Raw genomic sequence first — 13,752 nt, 5'->3', positions numbered from 1 at the left:
ATCCTTCTCACCCACCTCTACAAGAGGGGAGTCTTCCCATAGTCCCCTTTGCTCCCTGTCTTCTGCCATCCTCTCTTACAGGCACTCCAGTGCTGAGGTGAGTACTCAGTCAGGGTGCCCACCTGGTCCTCCTCTCCTGCTTTCCACTCGGGGTAGTGCCATCCTTCAGCCTGTGCTCTGTCCACACTCACTCCCTCTGGGTCTTTGCTCAGACACATGAGACACTTCTCTAAGGTCCCTGAGGACCTCCTTGGAAACACATCGCCCACCCCACACATGCCACTCTCCACTCCACTCTCTTTTCTACGAAGCACCAGCCAACTCCTGTCTGGGTCTGTTTTCCTCCACCCCACAAACACACAAAAGCAGTGCACGGGTCTCTTGTTCTCTGATGAACCCTCGGCAAACATGACTGACAAAGGGCTGATAAATATTTAATGAACTGGATTGTCAGGAGTGCCACTCTGTTGGCTCTAGATTGAATCGCCTGGTAGGGGCAGAGGGCTGGGGCCATCCATGCTCAGTTCCAACTTAGTGAAAACACCCATTTCATGGCAGGCTCAGAGAGGTCAAGCAACCGTCTCAAGAAGCTCTAGGGGCTGACTCTGAACCCAGGTCTCACTGGGCCCTGTCTTACCTAGAGCTAGCCAGACCAAGGAGGAAAGCCCATTGTACTTGTCAGCCTGCTCTGTGATGAAACAGGGTGGCTTGTTCAGGGCCTCACCTCTTCCCTCACTTGGGAAGAACCACATTTTATTCACGCTTTCTTTTCTGGGCACACCACCAGACATAGGTGAATGAGAGAATTAGCAAATGGAGACGCTCCCCAGATTTTTAGGGGTATGACCTTGGCAAGTCCGTTGACATCTCTGATCTTTGTTGCTGTCTGTAAAGGCCTGCTGTGTAACCGATGCACAATGGAGCTTAAGTTGAAGATCTGAGGTATATTTTGTGGGTGAACCCAGGTGAATGGAGGTGAAGATCCCTGGGCAGGGATGCTCTGTGGTCCCTGACTTCCGGACTGCAGTATCCGAAGCGCTGTCATTTTGCTGCTGTGTTCCATCAATATTTACTAACCGCTTGGAACTGTGCGGCCTGAACAATTAATCCGGTTGGTTGATTTCAGTTTTTGCTGGTTTTTTTTTTTTTGCTTTTGTTTGATAGCGGCTCAAGACCCTCCAGATAACCTAGGCTGAGGGTGTAGCAATGGTCCCACACCTGCCCAGATCTGGGTTTGATCTTTCTGTCTCATGTAGCCGAGTCTGGTCTTAACCTAAGTCTGGTGCTCTTGCCTTCACTTCCAGATCAATGGGTCTACTGTTCCCACCTTCCAATTGCTGGGTTGGTTTGCTCTCCAAAAGTGTCTCACTCTTGCAGCCAGGCCTGTGGACTGAGCCATCCATCCTCCTGCTTCGGTTTTTTAAGTGCTCGCTCGGATGACAAGTCTGTGCCACCCCCCCGCACCCCCACCCCCGGCTAGCCACACTGTACTTTCCACGCATGCACTAGTGGTTTTTTGAGGACCTTAGCCAGAAAGAGCCAATGGGAAAGAGACAAGAGGCCACTGGGCAGGCTCCAGCCCTCAGGCCCCACGGGGATGGGACTGGACCAGGATGCTGATGGTGCGGGGCGGGGGTGGTGGTGGTGGTGGGGAGTGGGGGAAACGAGCTGTGCATCCCGCGCTGCAAGGCGCCTGGGCACCACCTGCCTCTGACTGTCCGGCCCCTAGTTCTCGGCGTGTCCAATCGCACACTGATCATGCAAATGAAGCTCTTAGGTAGAGCCTATTGGAGCGCTGCAGGGGCGTGGTCTTACGCGCATCTTCCGAGCAGCGTTTTGATTCATTGTTAAAATAGAGGCTGTGACCCCGGCACCAGGACCTCCACCACCCCGGTGAGTGAAAACCTGAGCCCGGGTCAGAACCCCCGCAGCTAGCGGGACCCAAGCAGGCCGGAGGGGGAGGGGAGGAAAGGGAGGGAGGCTGAAGGACCCCGAGGAGTTGGCGGGCCAGCTTCAGGGAGAGGGGAGTCGGGGTCTATTCTCCGGGTGGGGCGCGCAGATACACGAAGGCTTTTCGTGGTTACATTCTTATTATCTAATGTGCATTTTACGGAAGATTTCTGCCAGTTGGTTGGTGGTCGTGGAGGAAACTCGAGTCGCAAGGGGCACGTGAAGAGCCCCTGGAAATGGAGCTACGTTCTCCATCCAAGACGATGCTCCTCTTGGCGGCTGGAGCAGGAAAGAACAGCCCAGGTTGGTGCGGCGCATGCATGCATGCATGCATCCATCTTACAGAACGGGGACCGAGTAGGGTAGATCAGTGGAACCCAAGTCTCGTGGATCCTCCGTGGGGGTTCTACTCTCCAAGGAAACCACCTGGAGCCCCGGGGGACGATCTGAAATCCCTCAGTTTAGCTGAGATTGGCAACAAAGGTTTGAGTCCCGCCTCCCCACCCCATCCCCAAGCTCTATCGTCCCCAAGTAGGTCAAGGATGAGGTGACCCCGCGGTGTCATGAGGTACTTTGGGCTCTGAGGGCCGGAGACTTCCCCTACCAATACCCTTTCCGGGCTGTGGCTGAGTGGAAGGGCATCGGTCCCCTAACCCAGAGTCACTTCCAGGGTGTGGACATTGTAGCCTCCGGAACAGAGAGGACTGGACAGCGGCTCAAGACCCTCCAGATAACCTAGGCTGAGGGTGTAGCAATGGTCCCACACCTGCCCAGATCTGGGTTTGATCTTTAGAACTGGGGGGGGGGGGGGGGGGGGGAGGAATGAGACCTAACAAAACAACAAACAAAAAAACCCTACCAAACCCAAAAACACCAGGGGTCTTTTTGTTTGTTTTTATTTCTGGCTAAGTTTAGTCACATAGGTGCTTCATGACCGTAGGCGATGGTTCACTTTTGTCTAACACTTTGTCCTCAAGTCTGGAAATACCTGGCCAGCCCTTTGCATCACTCTGTGCTTGCCAAGGGACCTGGGTGACTTGGCAGGGTGACTTGGCAGTGTGATCCGGCACCCTCCGGTTCACCTCTGAGCTGTAGGAGACAGACCAGAGCCTCCAGCTGGACCAGTGCCACTTGTGTTGGGGAACCTCTCTGGGCCCCGAGTGCCTTCCCTGAAACTGGTGTTAACTTGAGCCAAGTAAGAGGGGAGCTGTAGGTTTATAAAGCTGGACACTTGGGGATACTCGCTTCCATGGCCGGCCCCAGGTCTCGGCACTTTACATTCTGACTGGATTGATGAAGAGAGAAAAAAGGAATTGTGTGTGTGTGTGTGTGTGTGTGTGTGTATGGGGGGTTGTTGACTTTTTTATTTGTATGTGCATGTGTCTAGGTGTTTGTGTATGTGTGCACGTGTGTGGGGGTACACATGGAGGAAAGAGGTTGGTGCTGGTTTCTTCTTCAGTCACTGTCCACAGTATTTTTGGAGACAGGGTCTCACTGTGCCTGGAGCTGGCTGATTCAGCTAGACTGGCTGGCGGTGAGGACCAGGGATGGCTCTGGCTTAAGCTCCGTAGCACATCAAATCATGTTTGGGTTCTGGGCGTTCACACACAGGCCCTCGCACTTGCTGGCAGCCCTCTGTGTTTGCTTTTCTTTTCAAGAGATAGCGACTGTGTATGTGGCCCTCGCTGATTCCAAACTTGCAGGCTCACAGATCCTCCTGCCTCGAGCTTCTGCGTAGCTGGGATCAGGGGACTACATCACCACCTATGACTGGAAACTTGCTTTGTTTGCTTGCTTGTTTTGTGTTTTTGTTTGTTTGTTTTTCAAGACAGAGTTTCTCCGTGTAACAGCCCTGGTTGTCCTTGAACTGGTTTTATAGATCAGGCTGACCTCAAACTCACAAAGATTCATATATCTCTCTCTCTCTCTTTCTTTCTTTCTTTCTTTCTTATTTCTTTTTCTTCTTCTTTGTATGTGTGTGTGTTTTGTTTTTTGTTTTTTTTGGAGACAGGGTTTCTCTGTGTAGCCCTTGCTGGACTCACTTTGTAGACCACGCTGGTCATGAACTCACAGAGATGGCCCTGCCTCAGCCTCCCAGAAGGCTGGGATTAAAGATGTGTGCAACTGTGCCCCTTTCTTTCTTCCCCCCCCCTCTTGTGGAAACTTGTATTTCATGAGCAGCATAAAAAGAGTGTAATTCAGGGTTCCTGGAACATTGATCAACACCATATAGCAAGGCTTAGAGGTCACGGGTAAACGCTTGGCAGCATGTGTGGGCACTTAGCTGGTGTTACGATTTGTTGAGTGAATACGTGAGCAGAAAAGTGGGTAGACCGTTTGCCTGGCTTGAACAGATCAGGGCTAGGGTCTATGCTGTGGCCCACCGGTTTTGAGGTCCCTGTCCCCCAATCTTCCCCAGGCCCCACCTAGAAAGCCAGCTACCGAGGCTCACCTGCTGTGGAGGAAGTGGCTATGAGTGTCCCGGGCGTGCATTCTGAAGCCAGCGTTTCTGCCAAGAGCCACCGTCCGAGCTGCTGTCCCCCCAGGGAGGTCCATGGAGCAGGACACGAGGTAGGCCGGCTTTATCTCGTGGCGCGTGGTTTGGAACGTAGAGTCCTTGACGCGTTTGACCTTGCAGTTGTTGGAGGGCGCTTCCTCCTGGCCTGGGTGGGGCTGTTAACATTCCTACACTCTGTCCGATTTCCAGGGATCTTGTATTGAATTTTTTTTCTGAAACAGGATCTTACTGTGTAGTCCTGGCTGTCCTGGAACTGACTCTGTAAATCAGGCTGGCCTCGAACTCAGAGCTACGCCTGCTTCTGTCTCCCAAGTGCTGGGATTAAAGGCTTGCATCACCACCGCCTGGCACACCTGGTTTATTTAAAGAAAAATTTAAATTATACTTATTTATTCGTGTGTCTGTGTGTGTGTGTGTGTGTGAGAGAGAGAGAGAGAGAGAGAGAGAGAGAGAGAGAACCATGATGCACTTGTAGAGATCAGAGGACAATTTGTAGGTGTCACTTCTCTCTTTTTACCATGTGGGTCCCAGGGATTGAACTCACGTCATGAGACTTAGAGTCAAGTGTGGTTGCCCAGTGAGCCCATGCTTTTTGTGATTTTTTTGTTTTGTTTTGTTTTGAACACTAGGCTTATCTAATTTGTGTCTTGCTCGGCTGTTCTTTTGTCTTGTTTTTTTTAAGCAAGGTTGTGCTTTGTAGCCCTGGTTGGCCTGGAACTTACCGTGTAGACCAGGCTAGCCCCAGTCTTACAGAGTCCCATGCCTCTGCTTCCGGAGTGCTGGGATCAAAGGGCATGGGCCACCACACGACTGTGCCTTCTCAGTTATAATGCAGTAAAGCATCCGGGAGGAGGAATTAAGAAACGAAATGAAGGAAGGCCAGGTGTGAGGGTGCATGCCTTTACTCCCAGTTATTGGAGGCCAGTGCAGGAGGAGTTGCGTAGTCTGACCAACCTGAGCTACGTAGTGAATTCTAGGCAAGCCTGAGCTACTGAATGAGATCTTATCTCAAGACACAAAGCGAAGCGAACTACAAATGCTACTAAAAGCGAACGGCCCTTACGCTGTTGTCTGTCAAAGGCACTGCCCTTGGAATCCAATCTTTGTGGAAGAGCTTCCTTGGCAGGTACTCGAGGCTGGTGCCCACCAGAGACTTGTCTCTGTCAGACGTTGGCGTGAAAGAGGAGTCATTTTTTCCACTCTGCAGTCAACGTGGGCAAATGCCAAGCTTCAGTTACACATACATGGAACCTGTGACTCTCCAAGGCCCCTTCAGCCTCGACCTCCTGTGTGCCTGGCATTCCCGGCAGAGCCTGAGATTCCTCTTAGCTTGTCAGCCAGCTTCCCATTGTGTGTGTGGGGGGGGGTGGGGTCTCAGTTCCTGTGGAGTCAGCAGACCTGCACTGTGACCTCTGCTGGCCAGTTCTCTGCAGTGTGACCTGGGGCCATCTAAGCTGTCCCGCTAATTTTCAGGGCTGCAGAGCGAGTGCAGGGCCCTGCTGAGCCCAGGGTATATGGAGCCCTTGCAGGGCATTTGTTTCCTCTTCCTCCACTTCCTGCCCAGAAACTACGACTTGAGAGTTGTTCCTACCAGAGCAGAGCCTCCTATTCAAATGACCTTCTCCCAGCTGAAGGGGAGATGGCAGGCCTCCACAGAGGATTATGGATTCAGACAGATCTGAGGTCTAGCCTCAGTCCTACCATTTCCCAGCCAAGATTCTGGGTCCACTCGTGTGCTCATTGGGAATGAGTAGTTGCTTGAACTGAGCCAGGGTTCTAGGGCATCGATGTTTAGTGAGGCGGTGACGTCACTGGCCCCAGGGGGCTGGTGGTCTAGCCAAAGACGTGGAGAAGAAGGAAGGGTCCACGGAGATGGCTGTTTCCTCATGGTTATGATCCAGGCTACGGAGTAGTCAGGACATGGGAAAGTTCTCCGAGCACCTTCCGAGGCTTACTAAAGGCTTGCCAGTGAAGCTGGGGAGAAGAGGAGGAGGTAATAGTAAGGTGTGTAAAAGGTCTTGAGGGAGAAAGAGTGAGGCATCGGAGGGCCGGAGATTGTCACTGAGAGGGAGAGCCACCAGATACAGGATGGAGAATTGGGTGGAGGCCATTGACACGCTGAGGATCTTAGATTCCACCTCAGCTGTCATGAGGTGACACTAAGGATTTTTTTTAATGCACTTACCTTTATTTTATGTGCATTGGTGTTTTTTGTTTTTGTGGTTTTTGTTGTTGTTGTTTGTTTGTTTGTTTCCCTGTATAGCTCTGGTTGTCCTGGAACTCACTCTGTAGAGCAGGCTGGCCGCAAACTCATAGAGATCAGCCTGCCTCTGCCTCCCAAGTGCTGGGATTACAGGTGTGCCCGGCTGTGCGTTGTTTTGCCTGCCTGTATGTCTATGTGAGGGTGTCAGATCTTGGAGTCACAGACGGCTGTAAACTGCCGTGTGGGTGCTGAGTCCTCTGGAAAAGCAGGCAGTGCCCCGAATCGCGGAGCCATCCCCACCCCAGTAAGAAATTTTTAATTTTCTATTTGATTTTATTTTATGTGCATTGGTGTGAGGGTGTCAGATCTCCTTGGACTGGAGTTTACAGACAGTTGTGAGCTGCCATGTGGGTGCTGGGAGTCAAACCCCTGTCCTTTGGAAGTAGCCAGTGCTCTTAGCTACAGAGCCATTTCTCCAGCCTGACACAAAGGATTTTTTTAAAAAGAGTGACTGACGCGATCCAGTCTTCATTTTCAGCGTTGCTGTGGTTGCTGGGCAAAGTGTGGAAAGCAGGGAGGAGAGAGGAAAACAGGGAGATGCCACACGTATGCATTTGGTCCAAAGGTGATGGTGGCCTTGAGATGGCGACAAAAGTATGTTCAGACCCTAGAGTCAGTTTTTACTATCACACCCCGTGCGCAGAGACTTGTGTCCTTAGAGCTGGGTCCCTGTCATTCTGCCTCCAGTGGGAGCCTGGGCTCTGTCAGGTACTCTCCTGGGAAGCTGGGGGCCGTGGAAACTTGGGGCAGAAAAGGGCGAAGTGCAGGGTCAAGGGAGCCCAGGGCTCTAAAACCGGAGCCAGGTGGCAATGAAGGCCGAGCCTAGGCGAGTACGTGAGTGATCACTTTGTGAGCAGCCAGTAACAGAGAATTAGAGGCCAGAGCCTGTTTTTTTTTTGTTTTTTTTTTTCGAGCGGACAAAATGGCTGTGTTCAGAATAGCCAGGCACTGCGGTGGGCAAAATGGCGCTAGAAAGATGGCAGCAGTGATCTGGGCTGACAGGCTGGCAGAAGGGGGGAGGGGCTGCAACAACACGGGGCTGACCGACTGACCCAGAGGGGCCAATCCCCAGGGATCCAGCGATGAATTCCTCGGGGAGAAGAGGAGTCCCTCCTTCCCCAGAATAAATGACAAGTATTAGACTTGTCTTTGATGACACAGATGATGCTGACCCGTTTATTTCGTGTGAAACAGGGACTTAGAAACCGTGGGCAGTGGGAGGGGTTTGGAGGGTGAATGTGTTTGATTTGCCAGGGATACTTCATTTGCATGTAACAACACAGCCCTATCATAAGAGGGGGAAAGCAGTACTTGATTATCCTATGGGTGGGAGTAAGAAGTCCAGGTACAGTTAAAGTCTTTGGCTGAAAGTCAAGACTCCAGGACACCTCGTTAGAATGGGAGGGGGGTGTTTTCAGGAATCCGAAGGTGCTTGCTGGGATCAGGAAAGGGTTGGGCTTGTAAGCTCCCTGAGGGCTCTGTGACCTCCTTAGAAAGTCTGAGGTTCCCCAGGTCAGGCGGAGAGAGAACCCAGCTGAGAAAGGGAGTCCACCATCTTACACTGAGCTCGGAGACGATCTGGAAATGCCAGGCTTAACCTTATCAGCAGAGTCCCATAGTCCCAGGTTTCCTCAGTGACTTTCCCGTGCCTTCGGAGGTGAGCAGATTAAAAAAAAATCTATTTGTTTATTATTTATACATTGTTCTGCCTACACGTGTGCTTACATGCCAGAAGAGGGCACCAGATCTCATTACAGATGGTTGTGAGCCCCCATGTGACTGCTGGGAATTGAACTCAGGACCATTTAGGAAGAGCAGCCAGTGCTCTTAACCTCTGAGCCATCTCTCCAGCTCCCAAGCAAATTTTTACAAGCTGAGGTTACCACTGAAACAAGTGGGATGTGAACCCTGCAAGCAGTGAAGCATCTCTCCAAGCTCCTCGGCAAGGAGAACCACCGGCTGGCGTGTGCCCTCAGCGCTCTGAGTGCTCATCTCCCATTTTATGTGCCACCTCTGTCTTCTTGTCACTTGAAATTAAAAGCTGATGAGGGACTAGGTGTGGTGACACATGCCTTTAATCCTAGCACCCTGTCTCAAAAAAAACAAAGGAACAAAAAAATGTTTTGTTTTGTTTTGTTTTTTTCAGGACAGTGTTTTTCTGTGTAGCCCTGGCTGTCCTGGAACTCACTCTGTAGATCAGGCTGGCCTTGAACCCAGAGATCTGCCTGCCTCAGAGAGCTATTTGCCTCCTAAGCACTAGGATTTAAGGTGCGTACCATCACCACCTGGCTTATAAATAATTTTTAAAAGGTAGAGCTATGCATGGTGGTTCACATCCTTAACAGAACTTGGGAGGCAGAAGCAAGTAATATCTCTTTGAGTTCAAGACCAGCCTGGGCTACATAGTGAGTTTCAGGCCAGCTAGGGCTACAGAAACTTTCCTAAACAAAACAAAACAAACAAACAAACAAAAAAAAAAAACAAAATACCCAGCGGTAATGGCAGGCTTATCTCTGAGTTTGAAGCCAGCCTGGTCTACAGAATGAGTTCCAGGACAGCCAAGGAGCCAAGGCCACACAGGAAACCCTGTCTACAAAACAAACAAACAAATTAAAGATGGAAAACAGTAGAGAAAGTCACCACTGTCACTCTCTGGTCCCCATGTGCACACATATTTGTGTGCAAGCCCCCTCACCCCCCAGAGGGAGAGAGGAAGAGAGAGAGAGAGAGAGCAAGTGCTAACCCCAGTTTAAGGATGCAGCTCAGAAGTAGGACACCTGCCTAGCATGAACAAACCTCTGACTTTCATTGCCAACACTGCCTAAAACAAGTCAGGTTTTTATCTGACCCTTACCAAGCCACTGGACCTTTCTGGCTGCCTCCCTGGACCCCATCCCATGATGCCCCACGGCAGACAGTAGCAGATGGAGAGTCTCTACTGCTTTCCCAGAGAGCCAGCAACCACACTCGCTCTGTTCGTGCTGCCCACTGTCTCACCAGATCATTGTAAGAGCACATCTCCAAGGAACCTAATGTAGCCGGTGCCCCAGCTTGCCCCAAAAGATTCTGGAATCTTGACCTCATTTGCCCCTACCTTCCAATCCAGAGAGTTCAGACTCATGGAGCACAGAAAGTCTGTATTTAAAAGCATCGCTGGGGGCTGGAGAGAGGTGGCTCAGTGGTTAAGAGTACTGTCTGCTCTACCAGAGGTCCTGGGTTCAATTTCTGACAGCCACATGGTGGCTCACAACTGTCTATGCTGAGATCTGCTGCCCTCTTCTGGCGTGCAGGTGTACATGCAGAGGAGCTCTCATACATAAAATAAATAAATAAATCTTAAAAAAAAAAAAGCATCACTGGTAGGGCTGGAGAGATGGCTCAGTGGTTAAGAGCATTGGCTGCTCTTCCAGAAGAGGCAGGTTCAATTCCCAGCAACCACATGGCTATTCACACCTTTCTGTAACTCCAGTTTTAAGGCTCTGACACCCCCCCCACACACACACACAGATACAGATGCAGGCAAAACACCACTGCACGTAAAATAAAAGTAAATATATATGTGAGCCATATGTGGAAATGTCTCCGGTCACAAGGTGTCCCCTGCAGCCCACTGGAAATAACCAGCTGTTGGTTATGAAGTTTCTTGGGATCTCCAGTTTCTGAAATCCCCAGGCTCCAGGCACACCTGAGTCTGAGGGCTGGGGGATGTTAAAGTAGGGGAAGTCACATGATTTTTGAGCGGGTTGTGGCCAGGTTTGGAGGGAGGGAAGGATAGCTTTGTGCTAGGGCCACACAGACCTTTACATCTATTTGTCCTCCCCCTCCCTCCTGCCCTTTTTAGATAGGGTCTTTCTAGGTAACCCAGGCTGGCCTTGAACTCATAAGCCTCCTCTCTTAGTGCTGGCATTAACAGGTGTACATCACCACATCTGGTTAATTTGTTTATGCTTTATTGTATTTAATAGTTTACCAATTTAACATTTATAAGATTCCACTTAATGTTTCCTATTGTTTTTTTTTTTTTTTTTAATCACCTCATGTAATTCTCCTCATGTCCCCTAGGGGGTGGCTGTGGTTATCATGACAGTTTTATAGGTGACGTAATTGAGGACAAGTCACCTTGCCAAGGTCTTGGTCACACACACTTCTGCCTCCTTTTCAGAGATCCTAAGGCCCAGAGAGGGGAAGCCACTGAGTGAGGTCATTCAGCTGGGATGGGACCCAGGTGTGTGTGTAGCCAGAGACTGTGACATTGACTAGGCAGGAAATCAGAGCTGAGGACTGACCACTGGACAGGTTCATGTGAACAGGGTCCAGGGATGGGGCAAGAACCAGGTGCCATGTCGGGCCAGGGTGGGGAGGGTTCTGTGCTGGTGGGACCTTTGGAAGTTCAGGGGCTGGGAGTCCCGAGGGAATCCCGACAGCTCCCTCCTTCATACGGTGCCGTCCCCTGGGTGGCCCAGGCGCCAGGCCTGGCTGTGGATCTGACACCTCCTGCTGCCTGGCTCTGATCAGATTCGGGGCTGCGGAGCAGGTGTGAAACTGAATCCCGGATGGCCCTTCTTTGGCCTGGATATGGCGGCCGACCCTTAGCCCTTCCCTGGCACAGCCTGGCCTTGCTCATGGCGGCTTTCTTGAATTCTAGAGCACTGCTGCCCACCCAGGGCACTGCCTGGGCTACAGCCTCCGTCCCAGCCGCCGGCCTCCAGGGTCCCCAGGGAGACTCCCACCAGGCCTGCTCTCAGGTGAGCCACCAGGATCGGGTTCCTTCGGTTTCATGTCCTGCATTGTTCCTGGCTGGGCCCCGGCTTATGAAACAGTAATGAGGGGCCCTGCTCCCAAGGCTGGCCCCTCTAAGGTTTCTGCTGCCTGGAACACTGCAGCCACGGCGGCCCAGAGTCGGGGCCTGGGAGGGTGGCAGCATGGGGGCCTGAGCCGGAGCCCCCCGGGGAAGAGGGTGCTGACAGCCGCCAGCTGCCGCTGCCGGAGCCCGCTGCCCAGGTAACCTGAGAGGAGGCGGGGCACGAGGTGCCCTGGCCCTGTCTCCCACCACCAGGGGAGGGCCCTGCCATTCTGGCAGGTGGAGGGAATGGGGGGGCCCTTCTGTGAGGGGAACATCCATTCCGACTGTCCCAGCCTTCCCAGGTGTGGCTCTGCTGTGGGCAGTGCCACGGGCTGTGGCCCTCTGCTTTCGGCCCCTGCCTGTCTTGTGGGGGAAGAGAGCCCTTACATCGCTTCTAGGTCTTGCTGGCCCTCCACCTTCAGGACCCCCTCTTCCATCCCAGGCCAGGCCAGTCCTGTCCTCCCCTATTGTCTTCTGGATGCAAGGGCGCTCCGGGGGCCTTCGGTACAATTGCACTTCTCAGGAATGCGCACGTGCATATGTGTTTACATGCTCTGGCACACGTACATGCACTAGTGTAGCTGACAGGTCTGCACACATGCGACGGGACGCAAATTCCTCGACGATGATGTACGCACGGGTCCCCCAAAGCACAGATACTTATACACACGTGTACCTGTCCCCAGACCCGTGCATGTATACGTGTGTGCAAATACACTCCAGGTAGCTTGCCCCCTCACTCTGGCCTGGGTCCCCAGGGCGCCTCCAGCTGATAGGATGGCAGAGCTCCTGGAGCAGGGAGATCCCGGGCGGTGACTTCTGGAGACACCCACCGGTCTGAGCTGGGAGGGGCTGTCTGGGGGAGGGGGAGGGCAGTCCCACGTGGGCCTGAGCTGTCTCCTCTCTCCAACGCTGGGCCCAGGAGCCTCACCACCCTTCCAGTGCCGAGGCACCTTACTTGGACCTGCCCCGCTGCCCGTCGGTCCCTCAGGACCCACTCTGCACCAGCACCTGTGCTGACCGGTCTGCGGAAGGCCTTGGCCTCAAGCAGGGGCCTCAGAGGTGGGTAGAGCTCCAGGCTCCAGGGACAGGCTCCCTAGGGGGGAGAATGCCCACACCCTCTTCATGATGGCAGTGTCCATCTACAGCAACCGGTATGGCTCATGTGATCACCCCACAAAGTCTAGGCACAGAGGTCTTTGGGCATGGCCCTTGGGGTCCCTGGAAAGCTTACATTGCTCTGTCTTGGTTTCACCTGGGCTCTGCCCCTGACCCTGGCTGTCTGTCCTGGTGGCCCTGCCCTTCCCATAATTCCATAAGATAGGGGATATCTGGGTTCTTTTCCCAGTCCCTGCGTAGGGCTTTAAAAGATTGAAGGAACTGGGTGTGGTGGCAGATGGATGTAATACCAGCACCTAGGAAATGGAGGCAGGAGCATTTGGAGCTCAAGGCTAGCTTGGGTTACATAGCTAGACGCTGTCCCCCGAGTCCTCCAAAAGGTTTAATGGTCCTCTCAGCCAGGGCACCTGCTGTGTCACCCCTGGGTCCCCAAGTTTAAAGATTCCCTCCAGCCCAGGCCTGCACTGACCCCAAGTTGCCTACTGGAGTCATGAGACCTTTAGAGGCTATGGCTTGAGGACCCAGAGGGCTGGATCCCAGGGTCACATCTGCTGTGGTGGGCTGTGGGACCTTTGGCATGCTGTTCCATCTTTTCATGCTTCACTCTTCCTGTTTGTAAAATAAGACGGGCCGACACTGAAGCACAGTGACAGACGCTGTGCCTGAGATCCTGGGTGTGATTTCCCACACCGCAGAAATAAAATGTGAAGAGAGAGGCTGTACCAAATCCTCATTGTCTGAGAGCGTGTGTGCCCCTCGGATGGGCATTATTTTAAGAGAGAAAAGAAAAAGGAGGCTCTGACAGTCAACGTATTTCAGGAAGTCTGGGACAAGTCAGTAGAATGTAGGCCGCAGGACTTGTCAGAGCATTTGATTTGCAAGCCTGCGTTGTGTGGTTTGGGCGGGGCGTGTGTAGAATGCTCCATTATCTCCTTAACTATAGATCTTTTATAGCGTCATCACTCCTTACTGTTTTGTATATTTGGTTGTAGGCCTCGCCTTTAACAGCTGAGCCCCCTCTCCAGCCCTCCTTACTATTTTATAGGCAGAAGTGTGGGT

At 52.4% G+C, this 13,752-nt stretch overlaps 1 protein-coding gene across 1 annotated transcript in view; it reads left to right on the top strand.

The window, feature by feature from the left end:
- The first annotated feature begins 1,814 nt into the window (after positions 1-1,814).
- Triobp (TRIO and F-actin binding protein) overlaps positions 1,815-13,752 on the top strand; it is a 56,742-nt gene continuing 44,804 nt past the window's right edge. Inside the window, 5 exon segments of the mRNA XM_060389076.1 lie at positions 1,815-1,893; positions 2,117-2,253; positions 4,370-4,521; positions 11,377-11,476; positions 12,497-12,636. Coding sequence (XP_060245059.1) covers positions 4,505-4,521; positions 11,377-11,476; positions 12,497-12,636 — 257 coding nt within the window. The 5' untranslated portion in view covers positions 1,815-1,893; positions 2,117-2,253; positions 4,370-4,504.

This window comes from Meriones unguiculatus, chromosome 8 (genome assembly GCF_030254825.1).
Source record: "Meriones unguiculatus strain TT.TT164.6M chromosome 8, Bangor_MerUng_6.1, whole genome shotgun sequence".
Classification (NCBI taxonomy): domain Eukaryota; kingdom Metazoa; phylum Chordata; class Mammalia; order Rodentia; family Muridae; genus Meriones; species Meriones unguiculatus.
Note: the sequence above shows the minus strand (reverse complement) of the source record. Positions and strands in the feature narration are given on the sequence as shown.